At 39.6% G+C, this 22,871-nt stretch overlaps 2 protein-coding genes across 2 annotated transcripts in view; one reads left to right on the forward strand and one right to left on the reverse strand.

Annotated features, from left to right (window-relative positions):
• Positions 1-457: 457 nt before the first annotated feature.
• FAM26D (family with sequence similarity 26, member D) lies at positions 458-2,215 on the reverse strand. Its single transcript, XM_010078041.1, has 2 exons — positions 1,658-2,215; positions 458-862 (listed from the first exon to the last, which is right to left on the reverse strand). The coding sequence occupies exons 1-2, from the start codon at positions 2,213-2,215 to the stop codon at positions 458-460; spliced, it is 963 nt and encodes a 320-aa protein (XP_010076343.1).
• A 6,968-nt stretch (positions 2,216-9,183) lies between these two features.
• The window catches only part of TRAPPC3L (trafficking protein particle complex 3-like), a 20,127-nt gene continuing 6,439 nt past the window's right edge, over positions 9,184-22,871 (forward strand). Inside the window, exons 1-3 of the mRNA XM_010078044.1 lie at positions 9,184-9,225; positions 12,384-12,481; positions 15,388-15,487. Of these exons, the coding sequence (XP_010076346.1) occupies positions 9,184-9,225; positions 12,384-12,481; positions 15,388-15,487 (240 nt within the window). The remainder of the gene's footprint in view (positions 9,226-12,383; positions 12,482-15,387; positions 15,488-22,871) is intronic.

A 22,871-nucleotide genomic window follows, 5' to 3' on the forward strand; every position in this document is an offset into this window, starting at 1 on the left:
AGGAGAAATAAGGCATTTCTGCTAGGTGTCACTAAGACAAAGCTAGATACCTGCTTTTGCTCTGTACAGAGTGGACCAACTCATAGGATCCAGTCAAAGTCTAGCTAGTAATTTTTAAAGATTTCTTTAATGGGAGGAAAGAAAAGGCAGGTGGGAATACCTTTCTTTCCCAGTACGTAACTCATCCTTTTAGCACAAGTATTAGAAAACAGAGCACTGCAGCTTGAAATAGCCTACCCCAATCTAGATGTGGGCCAATGCATCCCCCAGGAGTTAGATGCTGTCAGGCAAGGCATATGTAAGCATGTGCTAAAAGAGTACATTAACAAGATGTGCTTGCTAACATACTTTATATATCAATGTAATAACACATCAGAAAGTTCCAGAGCAGCTCAGGTGCAATGTGGAGCTAGACACGTTCCTGCTTTTCTACAAGGTGCTGGTGGGGCTTGGATCCTCAGAGCTGTGTTGTGATCACAGGGTCTTCATTGGTCTTCAGGTATTTGCCATTCACAGGCTCCTTGAGTGCCCAGTCATGGAGGAGACTGTAGTCATAATGCTCCGCATCCACTCGTTTTAGAAAGGCCAGTCCAGAAATGGCTTGCCATTCTCTGAGAGATGGGATACGGATTTCCTTTACATTGTCACTCCCGGGGACAAAGCCAAAGAACTTCCTTACATGCTGCATGGCATAGAGCCTGGAGTGCTGGTCTATCGCTTCATCAAAGAGCTCCTGCTCATTATGGACATAGCTTCTCCAGTATCTGAAATGTAGAAAGCTGAGTGGGGAGAAACAGCTTGCCAGGCAGTAAGATAGGAAGACAGTGATGACTACCACAGCAATCAGAAGCCAGCCAGCCACCTTACAAAGAAAAAGAAAAATTGTTACAGCTGAAAATACTCAGTGGTAACTTCTAAGCATCAGAAAATCTATAAGATGATATTTTATTTGCTTTTCCTGAATAATAAGGTTAACAAGATATAAGCCTGTTAAGGGTCTGTTGACGTCAAACCTAGTCCTTGCCTACTGGAGTAGCCATGTAGTGAAGTTGCTTCCTTCTGTCAAGTTTAATGTAGTTCTGTTGTACAATTTGTTAAGGATTTTGCCTCCACAGCTGTTATTGTAAGAAGAGAAGCCACCTCATTCCTAGGCTGTATTAGCTTATAGCCTGTTTAAAAACAATTTTCTCTGAAGTGAAAATTTAATGTTCCCCTGTTATTTACCCAGCATGTAAACCTTTAGAATTGAGTCTGATCTAAAAAGAAGATTTTAATTTGATTCACATGGAGCTGTCTCAACCTGGGTCCCTTAGTTGCATGTTTCTTATGCCTGAATGAAGAAGCTTCATACCCTCCCTGGCTCTTGAACTTCCATTTGTCTTACTTGATAGTACTTTTCAAGATACTATGCAAAGAAGATTATATCCTCCAGTAGCAGGTAACAAATGGAGCAACCAGACATAGTAGTTTGTATAGCTATGTTCCGCTGCATACTTTCAGTTCCACTTACAGGAACAAAGCAGACTTCAAAACACAGAGGGTTGGCACTGAAGGCAGAAGATACAAATCCTGTTTTATCCTAACACTTTGCCTGCTGAATTAACTCTAGTTCTCATCATTAGATCTACAGGCAACAGAAGCAATGTGAGTTACTCACTTGTGACTGGTATCGGAGTAGGAGAATCACTTCATCTCTTGCCCGGGTCAGCTCCGGAGGAACTAACTGACTGCATGGAAATGCAGCCAGTATCCTTCTGCGTTCGCTAGCAGTAACATTAGGATTAGGTCCATAATAATGCACAGAGACATATTCACTCATGGCACAGACGTAATATGAGCCATTTATCAGGGTGACTGCTAGCCACGTTACTGGAGCTACCAGTGCTCTCCCAGTGATGCTGCACAGGACAAAGCAGATCAGCTTGCATTGCAGTAACCCATTCAGTGTAGTCTGTTCCTGGAGAGGAGACCTTTTGCCTGTAACCAGCCTCCAAGTCTGGTTATTCAGGGCATAGCCAACAACCAGAAGGATTAGTGCAGGAACTCCTAGGAAAGCCAGCCCATAGATAAGGTTCTGCCCCACATGACAGGGACAGCTGAATGTAAAAAAAGAGAAAAGCTGCTGCCCACCAATTGTCAAGATTGCAATTATAGCATTAGCAATAATAACCTCTTTGCCTTTTAGAAAAGTTAACCACTTTGGAAGGAAAGTCATTTTAGATCTTCCTTTTTACCAGATGCTTTTGCTTTAAGTCAATACTACCTTTTAGTTATATTTCACTAATGTTAATAGCAGACTATGCAGAAAAAACTTCAACAGCTTTAAAAAAACCAACCAACCAACCACCCACCCACCCACCAAACCAATCAAAAAAAAAAAACCCCAAATACAACTCCAAAAAACCCTGCTAGTCTTTTTCCTCTAATGAATTTTTGATTCCACTCCATGACAGCTAGAAGCTTGTTTACTATCTTTAAATACACCTACAGACATCCAATCATGTGTTTTAATTGATTCAATAATTTATCCAAGTGGTTCTGGAACATTTACTTTTTTAGGCAATTGTGAGCTCTGCCAGCCCCTTGCTAATTGTCTGAAACTAATGATAAATTCTCCCTAGCATTTGTATGTAGTGCGATGCTATCAAACTGATAACCACCCTGTTAAGATTTGATTGGCAAGCTGTTGGCTAATCAATGGTAATTTGAAGAAGCATGGTGTGGGACTAGGGAAAAAAAGAAAAAAGGAGATCTTTCAGCTCTTCTTTGTAAAAAAACAACCAAACAAAGCCTTGTCAAGTGAACAGGTTATAAAAAATGAAGCATTTAAAATTGAAAATGCTTCAACTTTAAAATAAAACCATGAAAGATTCCATAAATTGCACAAAGTTTGGAATACCAATGCTGTTCATATTTAATGTCAGTTCTAGTTCCAAGACAGTGTGCTTTCCATACACTGGAGTTTGAGATGCAGTTAGCTGCTGGACCATGAGGATTTTAGTGTTTCACCTGTAGGTGGCAAGAAGCTAGCATGTCTCTTTTCCTGATGATGTCGAATGTTTCCTTTGGAAAGTTTTTTTTTGGTAATGGGTAGTCTACTGTTCACACAGTGTCAAGCCAGCTTCAGACATGCTCATGATAATTGCTGGCATTTATATAGCATGCTTGTGACTACAAGTTTCAAGATTTTCTGTGTCTTCAGTCCCGTTCTGTGGGCAGAGGTAGAGAGACGTTTTTCAGTTAAATGTTTCCAGAGCTGGTTTCTGAATATTGAGATGTATGATCCCAATCTCCCTGCATCTCTTGCAAATCAAACTTTAAACAGAGGTTAATTTAAAACTTTTCACTCCTGATGATTTTCTCTGGATTGGACTTTGTCTATGGTCCTGCTATCCAGTAGTTCTGTATATTGTGTAGGCTAGGCTGATCTGAATATGCAAATACTTGTGTTTAAGTTCTGAGAAGTCTAACTGCCTGTAATATAAACGTTCTTACCAAGAACAGAAAAAAGATTATCCAGAAAGTCTATGACGAAAATTGTCTTCCCATTACAGATGACTGTGTCCAGTGTGCGTGGATTTGGTTCTCTTGATATAATAGTGTCTGACTGCACTATTCTCTCCCCTTGGAGAGAGGCTTGCTAATAATAACTTTCTGCTCAAAAAGTAGTTTTAGCACACATGGTATCTGCTTGGATGGCAGAGACACTCTCACAGCTGTTACACACATGGATGGCATGTTATGCCCATCTTGCCTGTTTACTAGGCAAGACCTTGTTCCTCCAGTGCGCTGTTAGGGTGGATGCCTGCTTGTTTTGTCCCCAGTCACAATCTCTGAACGAGGTCCTTGCTGATAATTGGCTTTCAAAACTATGTGACACCATTGCACAAAATTAAAAGTGATAGAGAAACATGCCAAAACATCCAGCAGTGCTTTGCCACAGCTTTTCTGGAACCTGTTGTTAAGTTCTTGGTTGTTTGGGCAGAGTAGTAGCATAAAAAAATCCCAGTGCTGTCTGAACACTGCCATTTTGAAGCTTCATTTTTTTTTCAGTATCAAAGGATTTTTAATTTTTTGTTGTTGTTGTTGTTGTTGTTGTTGTATTAGTGGCATTATATATTGGAAAAAAAAAACCCACCCAACTCCTCTTCTTTAAATTCAGTGGAATAAACCAAACAGGCTATTACAGAATTATTTTGAAGATGTGTTTTATGACAGTATTCCATTATGCCTCAGTTCCTTTAAAAATCTCCAATTGATTGCTGCTGAGCTTTCTTTGGGAACTCATGTCTTATTTTGTTTATAAGGGAGGAGGGTTTTCCCAAGCCTCACTTGTTTACTCAAGAAACACATTAGATGTGAAACTGAAGAGACCTGCAACACTGAAATATTCATAGTCAGCCTAAGGCTGTTGAATGAGGCAATTTATACAATCAATACCACAACTTTGTACTGCTGCATTGTCACTTCTTTGGCATTTGCTTTAGTGCTGTGCTGTAAATAATCCTGCTGGGTCATCCTGTTATGGAACGAATTACAATGGTTGGATCCAATTAAGAGCCTGGGCGGTACATCAAACCTTTAAGTACTCACCTTTGGAGAGGAACCTGGAGTTCTGAGGTAGACATTTAGGCTCTTTGTCTGATGCCCAGGAAGAGTTAGGGCTGAATGCAATCCAAAATACCACTACCTGAGGTGATGGCCAGCTTCCCTCTGAAGCAAAGAGATGCTTGTAGCTGACATCTGAGGCAAACAGGATGCCTTAACCGTGGTTTTACTTGTCATTTTGCAGGGCTCTGTCAGCTTGAATTCACTACCAGGAACCTCACCTATGAGAATAAGTTATTTTTTTTAAGAGCTGAGAATGGTTTGTAATTTTCTTGTAAAACATGGTTTTTGGAAGGCTTATTACACCTTCCTATCCTCCCACTCACAAGCAAACAGTTTTTATTCCCATGTTTGTTTTTTATTGAAACAAAGCAGTCATGGCAGAAGGGAGAGATTGGTTTCAGTTCCACCTGATCTAGTGAAAACTCACTCATCTCTTTCTTCCAATGGCCCAGTTAGCATTAGTGATGTGGTGTGACTGTGGTGGGAAGAAGCTGTATTCTCCAGCTTTCCTGACATAGTTCTAACAGTTGCACTTAGTTCCCCCACAGAGAGGTTTTTGATATTTATTGGATGAGAAAAAGATCAGGATTTTGTTACCTAATGGCCAGGAAAAGGTAGAGAGAAAGAGGGAAATGTTGTTCTATTTTCCATCTGAAGGTTGCTTCCTGTAAAGTTTGGAGGAGGAAACTGAACCCTGGTCTCCTCAGTCCTGCACAAGTGTTTTTATCATGTCAAGAGGCTGACATTCTATGCCTTCTCTAGCTGCATTTTGAGTTATATTTTGCTTGGATGTCAGGCCTGCCTGTGCACGTTAGAAAGCATTCTTTGAATGTACCTGCATGACAGATTTCCTGTGGGAGCGTAGGGAAGCCCTGCACATGTCCTGCGTTCTGCCTGGTCACAGTAATTTTCGTGGTGTCTTTGGCCTGGTCAAGGGAGAAGTTCCTCTCCCCTTGACCAGGACAAGCACTGATGAAAAAATTATCAATAAGCTTTATGTTAAGGGAAGAATAGAATCTGTTAATGACTTTTAAATTGACATATTTTGCTTCAGAATTTGTCTGTGCTTTATAGGCAAATTTATATCTGATTTTGGGTGCCTGCAGTGAGTTTCAGCAGAAAGTAGGCCCCTGAATCCAAAAACACCCTCTTGAAAACAGTTCCTGAGATGCCTAACCTAACCAAGGAAGTTTCAGCAGATCACACTGAAAATGCTTCCCAAGCAGATCACTACAGGCAAGGTGACAGCAACAGCACTGCTTTATTCTGAAACATGGCCAAAGCAGCAGCCACACTGGGCTTTGAGTAAAAGCACTCATTTGTGAGATGGGATACCTGTGTTCAAGTACTTTTTTTTTAATGTGGACTCAATCCCCCATCACCTACCTTCTTGCGGTTTGAAGGAATTCAGTTTTCTGTGAGTGAAATATTCATATTGAGCTGGAGGTGTAGAGCGAAGAGAAACATGATCCTGTATTGTACTAATTTGGACACCCATCTTTTGTGGCAAGTGTATTCTTGTTTTGGCTTAAAGAACTTTTTTAGGGTTTTTTTTTAGGCATTTGACACCTAATTCATTATTGACCTTTTTGTTGCACTCTGCTTCATGTTTGGGAGAATCCTTAGATACCGGACCACTAAAGAGATTAGGTACTTAGCTCTACAGGTTTCAGCTTTCCCATAAGAGCCAGTCCACTCCAAGAGACAGGGTGCTGGTACACTTTTATGCATGCTTTTGAACTTCAGGAGATATTTTGTGGTTTGTTGTGTTTTGGTTTGGGTTGGGTTTTTTTATTTTAATGGGAATGAAGAGAACTGGTGTACTCTAATGGTCAAGCAGTGTGCCAGACCAACCCTCTTGGGACTGAAGGCTAAAATCCTCTCTGGACAACCATGACAGAAAGGGAGGTGGAGGGTAATGCTAACTTCCTCTCTATCCAAATTGCCTTGGGTTGTTTCTGAGAAGCCCATGTTAAAGTTTAAAACAGGTGAATCTCTACTCTTTTCACAGGCCTGCAAATCAGACAATAGTTAAAATTAAGAAGGTCGTTTTGTTCTGTTCCTGAGGATGTGGACGCAGTCCAGCATAGGCTTGTTTCCCTCACTGGAGCCATTGAATCCTCAGTTCATTTGGACACACCGTTTCAGCTTCATTTTCTTAATGTCTGAATTTTCTCAATATATCTGAATTTACATGAGTATGTATGTGCACAAACATATTTTCCAACCAATGCTCATGTGTTCTTACCACACATTGCACTGTCTGGTCCGCACTGTTCCTTCATGATTGTAGTATTAATAATGCAGGCTGAAGTAATTCATCCTTATATTCAGAACTGGATAAATAAAATGTTGCTTATTTAGGGGTAGCCTTAAGTGCTTTATGATGGTTTCACTGCAGTTAAATTATGCTAATTATAATATTTTAGAGCTTTTTTTTTTTAGTGCAATGCAGTACACTTTCTTGTGGAATACGGGATGTCTCTTGCAATGAGAGACAGTTGGTGCTTGTCGCCAATTGCAGACAATCTGAGAAACAAACCCCTCTCAGACTCAATTTAGAAATGCAAGTAACTATCTAGAGAATTGTAATGCCTGGCTTTTATAATTTATTTAAATTTTGTTATGGGAAGTACCTACAGTAGTTTTACTTATAAAATGGACTTGGATTTTACAGGGCCAGAAAAGTGCCTAGAAAAAAATGGAAGAGGCTTATTATAATGTAGAGTTGTCAACACCAGCTCATTCTATGTAAAATGAGAGCTGTTAGGATGACTAGGTTTTCCACAGAAAAAGCTGAAAATCCTTTTATATGCCCTATTTTTTGTTGTTGAATTGTGTCATAACTTTAAAGTACCATTTTTTAAAGTAAGTTAATTCTTCTTATCCCAAATGAATCACATCTGCTGCTTTCTGTGTATCTGGAGTAGTAAATACCTGTAATTTTACTCTAGCACCAAATCTATTAATTAGTTGAAATTTAATACAGCATGGCATTTGGATGAGGCCATGTATTTTTACTTCCTTTCCTGAGAGGACTCAGTGGGAATGTATGTGAAGATAAGTCCTATAAGGAAAGACTGCTACCTGATTCTTTTCTAAATTCAGTAGTGACCATACTCTAAATTTATTGCAAATCTAAACTAAGCAGAGTAGGCCAAATTTACCTCAGAGGAAAACAAAAACTGAGCTGAACCTTCCTGGATGTTCATAGAATCGTAGAATCATAGAATTGTTTGAGTTGTAAGGGTCAGCTCCTCAGCCATCCCCAGACAGAGCTCCATGCGCTCCAGCTGGTTATTGACATAGAGGGTGACACCCCCTCCTTGTTTCCTTTGCCTGTCCTTCCTAAAGACCCTGTATCCCTCTGTTCCAGCACTCTGGTCAGAGGAGCCATCACACCACATCTCCGTGATGCCAATGAGCTCATAGCTCTGCAGGTGTGCACACCTCTCTAACTCCTGTTGTTTGTTGCTCATGCTATGTGCATTTGCACAGAGGTGTTTAAGCTGGGCCTCTGAGGAAGCTGACTTACTGGCTGGAATCCCTTTGTGCTGCTCTGCGGGTGCTCTCCTGCTGACCTGTGATCCTTCTCCAGGCTCTGGGCATCTATTGCTGGCAATGGCATCAAACTGGTAGGAGTGGGATGGACTGAGGTTCACCTCCCATGGCAACTGTAGTTTAGAGCCCTCTTCACCACGTTGGCAAGCCTATGACCGAAGGTGCTCTTCCCCTTCTCTGACAGATGGACCCCATCAGCCTCCAGTAGACCAGGTTTCTCAAAGTGAGTAGCTGAACCCCTGGCTGTGGCATGTTTACAAATAAGGGTTATAATAGGTTAAGAATGGGTTAAGAATAGGTTAAGATCCCCTAGAAACATTGTTAATGAAAGCCTGGTTTGCACAAGCTGGCAGCTGCAGCAGGTACACAGTTTATTCCTCTGGGAGTCTGGGAGCCCTAGATCTGTCCTTGCAGCTCTGCAGAAACATGGTGGCCTTGTAACCCATACTGCTTCTGCTTAGGCAGACATTAACTCACCAGACTGAAGCAGTCAGAGATGACAGACTACAGCTCTTTGAAGTTGTAAATGATCAATTTTTGATTACCTTGTGCAGCTGTATCTTGTAATTGTTTTTTTATTCTTCAGAGGGAGCTTTTGTTAATTCTCCTAACATCAAAACCTGACAGAAACAACAGAATGCACTTGCAGTCCCTAAAAACATAACCTGTGAATCTCTTGTGGCTGCACAGATCGACTTCCCATTGCTGTTGGCTGTGTATTTTATTACAAATCGTTCTTATGGATGGAGCAGTTATTTATGTTGTGTACAGGGGCAGATCTGTTGCCAGTCAAATTCCTCCCAAAGGGCTTGGTACACGTAGAGAATAGGAGGAGCATCAGCAGCATTAGAGATTGCAGCAAACACATCTCATGCAAAAGGCAGAAGAGCGGAAAGGAGAAGACTTTGGAGAAGGGAAAGATGAAATACAGTGACTGAGAGAAAACTATGCTTCTTGTGGAGGAAAAGACATAAACCAACAATCAAGTACGTCAGGTGTCACACAAGCAACATGTCTCAGCCACCAGGAAGAAAGCAGGAGAACCACAAAATAGTAAGGCATTTTTGTAATGTGCAATTAGAATTGTGCATGGAGTAAGAACAAGCTGTTAGTGTATTGATGTGTTTTATACAGTTGTATTTCCAAATAGACTGAAAGTACTGAAAGGATGGGCATGAGTCTGCCAGTATGAGAGCAGAGGCACTGACAGCATTTGTGGCTACGGTGGGACCCCCTTGTGAGCTGCCAACAAGTTGTCAGCTATTAAGCGGTGACATAAAAAAGCCTGCCCGTAGGACTCTCTGTTCCCCTCTGAGCAGTAATACTGAGATTCACTCTAGGAGCCTTCATATCTCTCCAGCTACCTTGACTATAGCATGAAATGATTTTCAGACAGTCCTGTCCTCATTAGTCCTTGAGGCCAAAACTCAGTTCTTGTTTTGGAGAAAAGAAGCTGTGCCAGCCGCACCTCTACCCCATGAACAGTTACAGGAAGGGATAGTTTCATCTGAGACCACAGCATACCTAGTACCCACTGTGTGCCTCCTACATATCAGACCACATCTTCTTTTGGGGGTGATGTTCCATGAACAGGGGTCCTTCTTCATCCTCCTAATGTTGAGATTTTTCTATGCACAGGGAATGCACCATCACAGGATCTCAACATCTGTCTTTAAGGCCAAAATCTAATTCTTGGGGAAACAATGGTAAAACTGTAGCTGTTACCTTTGAATGCTGGCTTTAACCATTGATCACATAGCATAGAATTCTATGAATTAGAAGTTATATAGACCAAAACTTCATTTTTTTTCTGCACTTTGTGTTAATACCCTCCTAAAACTCCAGCAGTTGTTTTAAATATACTGCATGCAAGATTTTCCCAAGAGGCTTTCTTAAACCGCATCGTCGCGAAAAGCATATTTTGTGCCATTAAAGATACCATTATTATCTTTCTTGTTCTCTGACAGTAGTGTGTCTAAATATGAAAAAATCAAGTAGCAAGTTTCCTCAGAATCTCTATATGTGGTTGAAAATTTCTAACTTTTTAGGAGTATTTTACCACAAGTCCAAAACCTGAAGTGCCATAATGAGGAAATAGGGCCACCGTGGTTTAAAAAACCCAGTGATAGTATTGTGTCTTGAAGATAATGTCTTTGCATCTGAGAGTATAATTATGACACATCTGTGTATACATATGTATAGCAAAGAGAAGAGAGAGGAAGTTGCTGGTAAAGAAGAGAGTACATAGACAACTGTAGAAGACTGATAAAAGAAAGTGGCTGTCTCACTTACTGGACACTTAACTGTATGTTTTTACTTTATCCCTAGCACTGAAATTCTGAGCAGGCTTAGGAAAGATAGGCACAAAGTTTCTGAAACTGAGATCTGTTCAGAAGCAGAAGTTTAAGTGCTTAGGGAGATTTATGGTCAAAGATAGAAATGACAGGTTTATGTGCCTCTGTGGTTAGATAGTCATTAAATGAAACACAGAGAGAAGGAGATCTCTGTTCTGTGTTTGGATGGTTCAATTCCACACAAATCTTTCTTCATGAATTTAGAGCCTTAGGGCCCTCTGGATGGTGAATTGTGATTTTTGGTAGGAGTTGGGGCAGTGGTGAAGCTCCAGAAGGCTTTAAGATAATTTTGTGTCAATTTCGGAAAAGGAGACAGAAGTATCCACTGAAAATGAAATAGAATAATATAATGTAATTAAAGTTAATATACATAAGTTTATGGACAAAAAAATACTCTGATGGATTGCAAGAGTGGCTGATAAATACAATTATGTTGATACGGTATGTTTAAGTTTCTCTAAGGTATTTGTCTTATTACAACACAGACTTTTTGCTGAGACCAGAACAATACAGAACCTGTATGACATCCATTTACTCCATTTAAAACTTGTTAACGAGAATTTGACAAAGTGTGCAATATTATTGTAAAAGGAGTTATCACCAAGGCAAGTTTAGGAAATGGTTCCATACTACTTAAGATTTTGAACAGTGACTTGTTAAAATGGGAACATTGATTAAACTCTAAGCTTTTGATGCAAAGGGAGCAGGAAGAGGTCTTTCCACCAAGCCATTCTTCCTTTCCTTGGGTGATTTGTTCTATTGTTTTCATTGGTATTCACTATTATTTTTCCATAGGCTATAAACTAAAAGCACCTCTAGTCTGCCCACACACCACAGGCCTGTAGCGCTTCCTTTAGTTAATTCCTGTCCAAGTAGTTTAGTGAGAGTCAACCCAGTTTGTCTCCTAAAGGCCAGCTGCTATTCCTGCTAAATATAGTCAATTCTGCAGTGCCATGGAGGTGATTTGGCAGGGAAAGGAGGGAAGAAAACCTTCCTCCAGATTGGTGCCCAGCTGAAGATCCCAGACTATATGCTTTTGACCTCTTCAGTTGCTTTCCATGCTCCCTGGGCAGGCAACTGTAATCCTCATCCATCCCCTTCATCTTGTTCATGCGGTGGAGCCATACCAGCCACATCTTCTGTACTATGATACAGAAATAATGCCACAGTGAGATTGTCCAGGCATTTGGAGAGCTAATATTGACAGTGATTCAAGTTACTGGTAAAGACTGATAAAGAAGGGGAAATGTCAATGGGACTGATTCTTTTCTACACTGCTTGTTTTTATTCTGTACAATTGTGCTGAATTATAGTATTTTTTCATTATTCTGTGCTTTTTTTTTTTTTTTTTTTTTTTTTGAGTGCTGTCAACATCCTATCAGCATCATAATAAGCAGCTGATGATCTCAATCAGATGAATCATACCTTTGTGAAGGAACTGGAATTTCAGTGTGTATACTGTTGTTGCTGTTGTAAAAGGACTAGTAGCTCATTGCCTGTATTATTCTTCCTATAACTAAATGCTTGTCATTAGTCTTTGATGGCGTTTGATGGCATTTATCAATGCAGCACACGTGTGTGGTTACAGGATGCAAGAATGCACCTGATGAATGTAGCTGTATCCCATAAATGGTATTTCTTACAAGCAAAATCCCTATACAGAGATTCAAGTGATGATCAGTTCAGATTCTGTCACACTTGAATTGTGCATTTCAGTGATTACACATCCATGGACAAAAGTTTCTTTGTTAACGTATATGTTATTTTTTTTCTTGCTTTTAATACATTAGCAGCTCAAAAGTGTGGAAAAATTTGGTTCTAGTTTGCTTCATTTTTGATTTCTGCCTTTTCTGGCAGAGCAGAGAACTTCTTGTACTCACGTACGGGGCTTTAGTAGCCCAGCTGTGCAAGGACTATGAAAAAGATGAAGATGTCAACACCTGTTTAGATAGAATGTAAGTACTGCTTTAAAAGTTCAACTTTATTGATAATGCTGTTTGTCCAATATGTTAACTTTCAGCTTTATGTCTGTTATCTTACGAGTTCCAGGACTCTGTTTAGCATTCCAGAGATCACGGGGATAAGGCTCAATATTCTGTCAACAGAAATAATGCTAATTTGTGAATTAAGATGAACAATTAGCTTTTGAATTCTCAGAAGAAAAGTGTCAAGATTGTTTTGATAGCTTATACTTGTTCATTGTTAATCCTTTGCTGTGCTAATTAATAATGTAAACTTCTAAATTTCATCTCCTATGTCTATGTATTCAATTTCAGCTTTCACATTAACCCTCCTCTTCTGTTTCTTCATACCCATGCTATTTCAAACTAGACAAGCTTTTTGTTTCTCACAGGTGTTTTTGAGTTAACATGCATTTCTGTTAAGGCCACTGTTGATGTGGCCTTCCCATGGCTCTGCCCCATCTAGCTACACCATGGTTTTGTGACTTGGACAGCTAAGATGTAGTAGCATTTCCAGGTTGTAGGGATTTGGCGTAGGTGACTCCATCAATAGGCAGCCTCCTGTTTTAGTCAGTTGCGTTCCCCAAGGGTGTCATTCAGGTGTCTGACTTGGGGGCTCTGAATTGTCCCCTGTGGGGTGGCTGTTTTCCCCCATCCCTGGGTTAGGGACAGATGGGCCTCTCACTTTTAAAAGATGGTGCAGCCATGAGTGAGATGGCACAAATGGTCGGGGAGGAACTGATTTTTATGTGGATAACCTCTTTGGAAAATGAAGCTCCTATGCTTATAGGATCCTGTCGTCCTGACTGAAGCGTTATCGCAGTAAACATAGTAATATCAGAGAAAATCAACAAGAAACAAATTTTGAGCTGGTTAACAAGAAGATATACTAAGATCTTTGGCGGAAGAGTGAGGCTTGTGTTTGCAGGCAAAATGGATGTGCAAATTGAATTTACAGCAATCACAGCGGACAGAACACCTGATCACTTTACTGTCAGTCTGACAGTATGCAAACAAGCTATAGTCCAATAACTATCGATGGAAGTGAGTAAAAAAAATCATTGATAGGAAAAAAGAAAAGCAATTTATTCACAAACTAGGAAGGGACATCTCTCAGATACTTATTTTATATTCATCTCTCATTCAGCTCTGATGAAAATCATACATTTCAAAAATACAAAGGGTTCTTTATGGTGCTATGATAGAAATTACTGAAGGGTAGTTTTGGAAGATGTGGAGACGTATTTTTCTCCTGTGTTTTTATTATTATAGCTGTTTCTATAAAATCTTTTTGGTTTTGTCTTGATAAAGACCTGAAAAAGTATGACAGGTTTAATTAAAGCAATATGGCCATCTTCTGTGAAGATGAAAAAAACTCAGTTTGAGGAAGAAGCCTTATAGATTAGCAGACCTGTGACAGCTAAGGACAGTATTCTTACCTCTCTTTCTATATGTATGTACATATATGATCCATAGTGAGAAGGGTGTGTTTCACTATACAGTTGCCAAATAGCTGCTTGTCAATCTATTATTCATTTGACTTTGCAAATCTAAGGCATAAAAGTTGAAAAGATCTAAGTAGTCTTGCACATCACCAATATATACCTTGCTAACTGCTGATGACATATTTGCCAATGTTATTGATATTGCTACTTAGGCAATAAATAAATATTTCATTGTTTTCTGATGCATGACATAATGCAATTTTAAACTTCACGCTGCCAAAACCACTTTTTTGTCTTATAATCACATTAGACATCAGATCATTTTTTGGCTCCTTGTTAAAGACATGGTACAAGATCAGTAAGAAACTCCATTGTTTTCAGGCTGCTTCACTGAGGATGTAGGGCCTCTGACAAACAGGCAGAGACTGCCAACATCCACATAAATGGAAAGGAAAAAATCCCTGAAAACATTTCTGAGTTGAGTTCACATTCTTTCGTAACATTTGTGTCAATCTCTTTCCTTTTTTCAAAAAAAGCTTGGAGGCATAGCTGCTTTGCACACTATGTAGTTACTGACCTTTGTTAATGTGAAAGAGCTAGGAATGAATATTTGTTTTATAAAAAATTCCATTAACTTCCATCCTTTTTTATTTAATTTCTCTGACATTGTAGTGCTTTAAATACAAAATGAAGGTGGTGTTGTACTGAAATTGTATGTTAACTAGCAACTTTTGGATTCTTTCTGCAACTAGTAGATGAAGGGAGAGAACACGTTAGAGAAAAGACAAATAGGGAATTGTGGAGGAAGAGCAAAAACAAGGTGAAGAGATAAGAGGATAAAGTGAAAGAGATCAGGTGTGAATCCATTTTCTATGGGTTTTCCTGACACCTGAATGCTGGAGTGAGGGTGCCCAGGACTTGCTGAACTCCATACCAGCCTGGTGGTGAATGCTGTGACCTGAAGGGGCAGTTGCTTTGTTCTCCTTGACAGAGACAGCATGAGATGAACTCTGGGGATCACAGAGGAATGAAGAAAATCCTGTGCTATGTTATCCTGTCCTATTTTTAGTGATAAAGCATTATTAATCAGGTGTATTATTTGTATATTATTTATATATTATGATACTCATATATATAATATCTAATATTTATTCATATATGTAAATATAAATGTATGTATAGACAACATATATATAAACAACATTCATATCATCTTTGCTAGGAGTATTGTGCTTAAAGGAGTATGATTCTTTAAATGACTACAGAAACAGCAATCCAACTGTGCTGCAAAATGTGGTAGAAAGGAGAATTTAGACCAGCAAAAGCTGTTGCTCTCAAAGCCATTAATTTAGCACCATTCAGCTGTTTTGCTGAGAAGGCACAAGAGACAGACTAAGGAGATGATAGGTGGAAAGAAGTTCCCCATTTTGAATGTTAACTTTGTTTTCTCTGTAGGGGATACGGCATTGGCGTGAGGCTGATTGATGATTTTTTAGCTCGTTCAGCTGTGAAAAAGTGCCACAGTTATTCTGAAACCGCAGATGTGATTGCACAGGTAAATAAGATTTACATTCTCTAGAGCTTCATCAGTTTCACTGGTCTTAGCTTTTCCCTTCTCCTCTTGTCAGTTTGCCCCTGAACAGTTACATACATTTTTTGCTATATCATTATTGTCTTATCAAAAACCACTCATCTTCACAATCACACCCATGCTTCCATTGGGTGAAATACAGCCTTTTCCTTTATCTACAACCTTGTACAAACTAGTAGCTCACAGAGGTTGTCACTGAGAGAAGACATCAGTTTCTATCACTGTAGAACAGTGCTACATCAGGGTGGGAAAAAAAACAACATTCAAGAGAACACCAAAGATATGCTGTTTAGTGAGGTAAGAATTTTGCAGATGGACTTAATAAACCCACAGCGATAAGTTTACCACAAAAGGTCATCAGAACCACTGAAATGGTTCACATGGGTTTTAGCTTTATACCTGAATTGAGGACAGAGAACACAAAATGGGATACCACCTCTGAGAGGCTGCCAACCCTTAACCCAAACTGACCTTAAAGTCAGTTGCTAAGCTGAAATTAAAATTCTTCTATTCCTAGTAGCCTATGAGGCATTTTGCCATTAGAAGAATTACAAAGTTTTTTTTTATTTACTGTAGCTTAAGCTGATTTCTTCTACTCTTGACAGAGAATGCAGCAAACAACAAAAAGGGATCCAGTTTTAACAAACTTCAAATCATGTATTCCCTCACTTTTTTCTTTTTCTAGGAGCAAAAGCCTTAACCATCTCATACAGATCTTAAACCTTATTCTTACTCTTGCCATCTGAATCTCCTCAGCATCTCCATAATTATCTTAGATGTTTTTCAAGCTTAAGATGGTAAAATAAAGAATAAGCTGCAGAATTTTCTGCAAAAGGAAGGTGCAATGGTAGCAGAGAACTGCAAGAAAGGAAAATTAGAGGAACATTTAATAATCTAATAATAAACATCTAATAATAAAATCAAAAAGATAAATCAGAGTGGGTACTTTTTCCTTCTTTGATGGAAATTTCCCTTTTATTGAGCAGTCTTTCACACTACTGTGAGACAAGAAAGATCTAGGAGGAAATTTAGTGGCAATACATGGGTTTCTAAATAAGTATTTTTGACCCCATGGGCAAGTCAGATTTCCTGGGGAAGCTCAAAGAGAAATCCATAGGACGTTCAGCCCCTTTAGACTGCTGAGTCACTGTAAAGGAGGTTCTAGTTCATAGATACTGAGTTAGCTCAGACTCATACCTGCTCAGGTCATGGTGAATGATCCCTTTTATCCTTTGTGATTTTCATCTATGAAGTGTTACCAGTGAAGATATGCCTGGCTTTTCCCAATGTCAAAAATTAACCACACTTTATAACAAGGAACTGTTTGCTAGGTAGTAATTTGTTTTAAGAAGAGAGGTAAGGTCATCAGTTAATTGAACTGAAATGTATTTCCATTGTCTCATTTTAGGAAACGGAAATATGCCTGGCATACTTTTTAATTGCTTGAGAATAACCAGCACCATCAGCTAAATGTGAGAGTTGTGTTTAACTGCTGACTGCAGAACTGGGAAACGGCAGGCTCTCTATACAGTGAACTAAGGCACCAGTATACATCGGTTATACAGGAGTATCTTAGTTCAAAGTGTATGTGGATGTTATCAGGTCATATGTGATCCTGCTCATGTTAACCTCATCAGAAATACTTACTTTACATCTGACTGAAATGGAGGGACAGAAGTTATCATTCCAAAATGCTTGTCACAGAGGAACTGATGGCTGTCACAGAAATAGAGAAGGGCCCTCTTTGCATTTGCTGTTGCTGGTAGGACTATAAAGTGCATGTGTGCACAATACACACATACACAACGATCTGCCAAAGTTTAAAGCAGAAAGAAGTGACATTATTGAAAGCCAGCCGGATCCCATTAGCTCTTAAAAGAGTGTAAACCAAATTTCCTCCTGAAGTAACGTATTTTGGAGTCTCAAACCAGGATGATGTATAACAAAGCTCCTCCTTTGGAGGAGCTGAGCTGGGGTAGAGGATCCATTGGAGATAGTGAGGGCAGCTGAATGAAAATCATGAGACAAGCAGCATTTCAATCACTATTAAAATGCACTGTGTTGTTAAAAGAATGATACCAGACTGCAAAATTACATTTTTGTTCACTTTTATATTCTTCTTCAGGTGGTATTTGTACTTTATTTTCTCTGTATTTTCACATATATGCCAGATATCTGGTTTTCTGGGTCTTATTCCTCATCGTTCCCTTGTTTACAAATGCTTTAGTACAGTTTAACCATTACTTTTAAGTACAGGGGATTCAACAGCAAAATACAGTGTGAAATTAACCATCAAAGTAACGATAAAGATGCTATTTCTCTGCAGGCTGTACTTCAAAAGAGACTTAGTGAGAGAAATAAAATTCCTTGGAACGATTAGAACAAACTTTAAAACACACAGTCTCTTAAGACTATTTTTAGCAAACAAAAAGAGGAGTTCTGTAGTAGAAACATAACCTTTCTGAGACAAAATATGATATGGAAAGCATTTGCACATTTCTTTGGCAAAACATTTTAAAAATAATCTTCAAGCACATTTGTCTGAGGCACATTCCAACTAAACACACATAAAATGACCCAGCAAGTAACTGCAAATACTGTGTTAAAGTTATCGGATCAGAATTGCATAGCTGTTTACATGATCACTTTAACTCTTCATCAGGAGCAAGTGCTTAAATATTAAATTGCATTAACTCTTCTGAAGTAGAAATCTGTTTGATGAGGAGTATGTAGAGTATAACCAGTTAAAAAAGTAGTTAAGGCAGTTCAGCTGTTCAAGTCATTATAGCAAAATGTCCTGTAAACATAGCTCTTATCCTGCAGTCCGTTGGAAAGCAAAGGATAAGTCTGTAAGACAGGCTGTGGGTGTTCCCTGGGGAAATGGAAAGAGATGAAGCAAAGGAAAAAAACATTAAATAAGGAGTACAAAGCCAGCTTGGCATATTAAGAAATAAATACTGGAGGAAAGATACACCTAAGGCAGTGACTGAGGGCTTAAAACTTCAACCACTGGTTCAGACTGCAAAGCCTGGGATTTACTGCTAGCTTATACTGGACTGGAGAAGGGCCAACAGGTTTTGATGATGAGCCAAAATTAGTCCTTTTACAGTGAGTTCCCATGGTGCTCACTGACTTCTTGTGTTGGTGCTGTGACTTTGTGTGGTTACAGTTGGGATTGAATTAAAAAAAGATAAAACAGGCCATGTAAAAATGGGCTTTCTGCTCACTGGCAAAGTGGGATAAGAAAATGGAAACCAGCTGAGGAGTGGTATTAAGAAAAAAGCTCAGCTGAAGAAGTAATGGTGTCCAAGAGTGGATTCAGAATTCGGATCTGAGTATAACTGAGGATTACTTTTGAAATGAGGGTGATAATTTTGCTCTGTAGTCCTAAAAAATAATTTTTTAACTTTGATTCTTCCTCACAAGACCTTGACATCATTGATCTGATCAAAAGAAATGCAAAAAATAAATAGCTTTTGGTTTTAGATCTAATCCTAGAGCAATGTTACCTTCTCTGGCACAATGGCACCATGCCCCAGGAGGTGTCTGTGTGTGCTACAGGTGGGAGCAGCTGGGCCATACCCTCTGGTCCACAGTGAGGTAGTGCTGGCTCACAGACTCCATCGCTGTGCTAATACAGTGCTGTGCCTAAGGATATATCCCTTGCTGAAAAGCAGTGGCCAGGGAAATGGTCTTTATTGTGGAAACTCAGTAGCCCATGAATGCAACAAATGTATGTTTCTGTATCTGCTTGTAGAGAGGCCCCTGGGGACCACCCGAGCTTGGACAATCCAACTGTGCCACCCCCCAGCCCAGAGCTGTAGGACAGGAGATGTGATTCCCCTTCCCATGGGAGGTTCTGCCATGCTGTTCGCTATATACTGACATATGGCCAGTTTGAAAGGCTGATGGAAGCTGTCAGAGTTTACCAAGCTGGTAAATGTTTCTTTCCAGATCTCAGCAGTGAGAGGGGAGTGCACACAGCAGGTTGCTGTGCTACGTGGTAGATGGTAAACTGAAAAATGAAGTGCTGCGCTGTAAAGAGTAAAGAAAAGTTTGTGAGTACATGGAATCAGCAACAGATGGCAAGGCCTTTAAAGCATCTTGCTCTTCCCAAACACTGATTGTGGAAAAGTACTAAGAATTAAAATATGCTAGCAAAAATGTTATTTTGGCTTCCTTTCCCCTTCTAAGCAGATTAATTCTGACTGCATAGATGTCTTGTTTGACATTAAGCAATACAAAATCCCATAGGGTTGCAAGGAACATTTTCAAATGAGAGTTTTTTGGTTTATATGGGTGTCATTTTGATGGTGAGCCTATGTACGTGTCTAAATAGATATTATTTTTTCTTCAATTTCATGTAGATAGAAATGAGACAGCTTTATGAATGCAACTTTCAAAATTGATCATTTGTTTTACTTCCCTGTGTTTTGGAGTCACAAAGAAAGATTGAAAAGACCTTTGTGGTACCCTCTGAGAAGTTGTATATGGTAGTTTTAAAGGAATTTCAGTCCAGTCTTAGCTTGTTATTAAAAAAAAAAATCACATCTATTAATTTTCTGATCTATGTACTTAAATTATTCTTTCTGCTGAGACTTTTTTACAATTTTCACTTCATAGCTTTGCTATTTTGCCTTAATTTGATGCTCCGTTGCAAACTAGCTACTGGTTTTGCATAGTTTCCATGCAAGTTCTCTTTTACACAGGAAATTTTAACAATAGATTTTGGACAGTTTCATCATACCGTAATGCAAAGTACAGCTGAAACTAAATTGAAAGCACATGGGGACCTAGCATGGTTAACTAGTTTTTGTTCTTGTAACAGAGACTTGAAGTGTGACACAGCAGCAGATGTGTGGCAGAAGAAGAAGAGTTAGGAGAATTTAAATGGGAAAATGGAGTTCTCCAAAGGAGAAGAAATATTAAACTGAGGGACAGAGCACAGAGAATTGAGCAGAAATTTCAAGTTTGTTTGTGCATTCATATTCTGAGGGACAGCAGAGTTAATGCAAAATGTAAATTTTACAAGAGAAAGTGTTGATTCTGCTGGGTTGGTTTTTTTTATTGTTTTTTTTTTCCCCCCAGTATGTTTTGGATAATGTTGACAATAGTATTCAACTCTTTCTGAGCTGCTGGGGAATGTTGATACAAAACAGCTTTTGCAGTAGCTGCTTGAGGGCCAGGGTTAAATTTCCCAAAACCAAATTTCAGTTGAAAACATAGGGTCAAACTGGCTCTTATTTTTCTCTGGTTTTATAGAAATTTTCCAATATTCACATAGCAACTGCATAAGTCCCAGGCATTTTGGTAAGACAACACAGTTAGTAACACATCCCTGGGAATGAGGGTCAGTGGGAGACTTAGGATCCTACCGGGCACACACCACAGCACTAAGCATTCAGCAGCTGCTCTTGGAGGTGGAGACACTCTCAACATGAGTTACCTTTGAGCATACAGCAGGGTAAGGATGAGGAAAAGAAAATGCATCTCAGTTTTGCCACTCCATGATAAAGAGAAGGCTGGGCTAGGAGAGAATTAAAGGGGAAAAGGGAAAAGAGACTCGTGGGTTCAGATAAGAACAATTTAATAGCTAAACTGCAATAATACTGGAAATAATAATGATGATAATAATAGTAATACATACAAATATACAAATGAGTGATGCACAGTGATACTGCTCATTACCCAATGACCAAGGCTCAACCCGTTCCTGGCTAATGATCCTGGAGCAAGGAGAGTCCTGAAACTGCAATCCCAGAATGGAGATAAGAACCCCAGTGTCTGAGAGACCAAGATGACTCAGAGAGGGGAAACCCAGAGGGAGACAACCCAGAGCAAGAGAGAGCACTTCTGGACAGAGCCCTCACCATACACTGGGCATGATGTGCATGATATGGAATATACCATTGGCCAATTTGGGTCTCAATCCTAAACCTAAGGTCGAATCCTAGGCTAGTAATTGTGGTCTGTGCTCCCTCCCAGCTTCTCCTGCACCTGCAGACACTGGCACAGCAGGCATGCTGAGAAGACCTTGACTGTTCTGGCAGCAACTATAAACATCAGTATGTTATCAGTTGCCTCCTGAGCACAAATCCAAAACACAGCCTCACCCTAGCTACTATGAAGAAAGTTAACTCTGCCTCAGCTGAAGCCAGGTCGGAGCCTGATTTGAGCAGAGCAAAAGTATGATTTTTTTTTTGCAGACTCAGGGAGACTGGCAGTAAAATGCTGCATAACAGCCTGCCCAGTGACCCCAGGGAAAGAAACTTGGCAGAAACTTTGTTCTCCTTTTATACAGTATTTGCAAAGACTGTAGACACTCCATGTAAGAGCCATGTGGTGAATTCCAAGTGGGTGAGGTAAAGCGTAGGGGTCTGGGGTGAAACACGTTTGTCAGAAGCACTGATTGTGCAGTCACCTCACCTGCGTTGCTGCCAGTTCCTCTTGCTCCAGATACTACATTTCCTAAGATATTCAGAAAAATGAAAATCAGCCTGCTGCAAAAATATTTTCTTGTCTTAAAATGTGGAATTTCCTTCCAGGCCCTCTGTCGTACACTGGCTGCAGGCCCAGTACAAACAGTATTGCACAGCTCTACAGACTGCACCCAGTGCCTGAAACCCACTCAAAACAGGAGCTTTTAAATCCATACAAAGGCAAATTCTCAGTGGCAGAAGATAATATCAAAACTCTACAGAGGCAAAATATCAGTGATGCATTTTCATGGTTGTAACAAAGCACTAACAGCAACCGATTGTTTCAAAATAGCCTGCTATTTTTTAACAAAAACACAAAAATGCCAAACCATTTGGTAATTTCAAGTTCTTGGAACCCTACACTTTGGCTGTAAGATTTGTCTAAAAAATTAGCTGGCACCTCACAGTTAATGGAGGTCACTGCCCCATGTCCCAGGCCGATGTCTCAGGGACTAGAAGACCAGGGCTGATCACTGTGACCATCTGCGATGTTCTAGGTGCAGGAGGAGTCCAAAGACACTGAGATGCCTTGAATCACCACTGGTGACTCAAAACAATGCTGTACCTGCAAATGGCCTGGAAATTACCTGGAAGCAAAAAACCTTTACTTTCTATGGACTGTCAGAAAGCCACATCCATCTTCTAATATTATGTTTACACCTTTTAAATGGTGTTACTTTGTGATAGTCTCTTGATTTACATAGGGCAAGCACACTATAGTGCCTTTTACGTAGAATATTGTTAAAACCCTCCTGTAGAAGTCATTAGTCATCTCTTTTTTGCTGTCAGCTCTTGATCTGGAGACAGTAACATTAGTAGAGCATGAACCCTAGATGCCGTGGAGGACTGCGGCCTTTTCACAGATGTAG

Source organism: Pterocles gutturalis, unplaced genomic scaffold (assembly GCF_000699245.1).
Source record: "Pterocles gutturalis isolate BGI_N339 unplaced genomic scaffold, ASM69924v1 scaffold24798, whole genome shotgun sequence".
NCBI classification, from domain to species: Eukaryota; Metazoa; Chordata; class Aves; order Pterocliformes; family Pteroclidae; genus Pterocles; species Pterocles gutturalis.

Bases quoted from the DNA above. Each gene is read 5' to 3' on its own strand.
- FAM26D (XM_010078041.1), bottom strand. From the start codon at position 2,215: ATGACTTTCCTTCCAAAGTGGTTAACTTTTCTAAAAGGCAAAGAGGTT. The intron at 863-1,657 runs GTGAGTAACTCA...TTTCTTTGTAAG, and splicing joins TACTCCGATACCAGTCACAA to GTGGCTGGCTGGCTTCTGAT.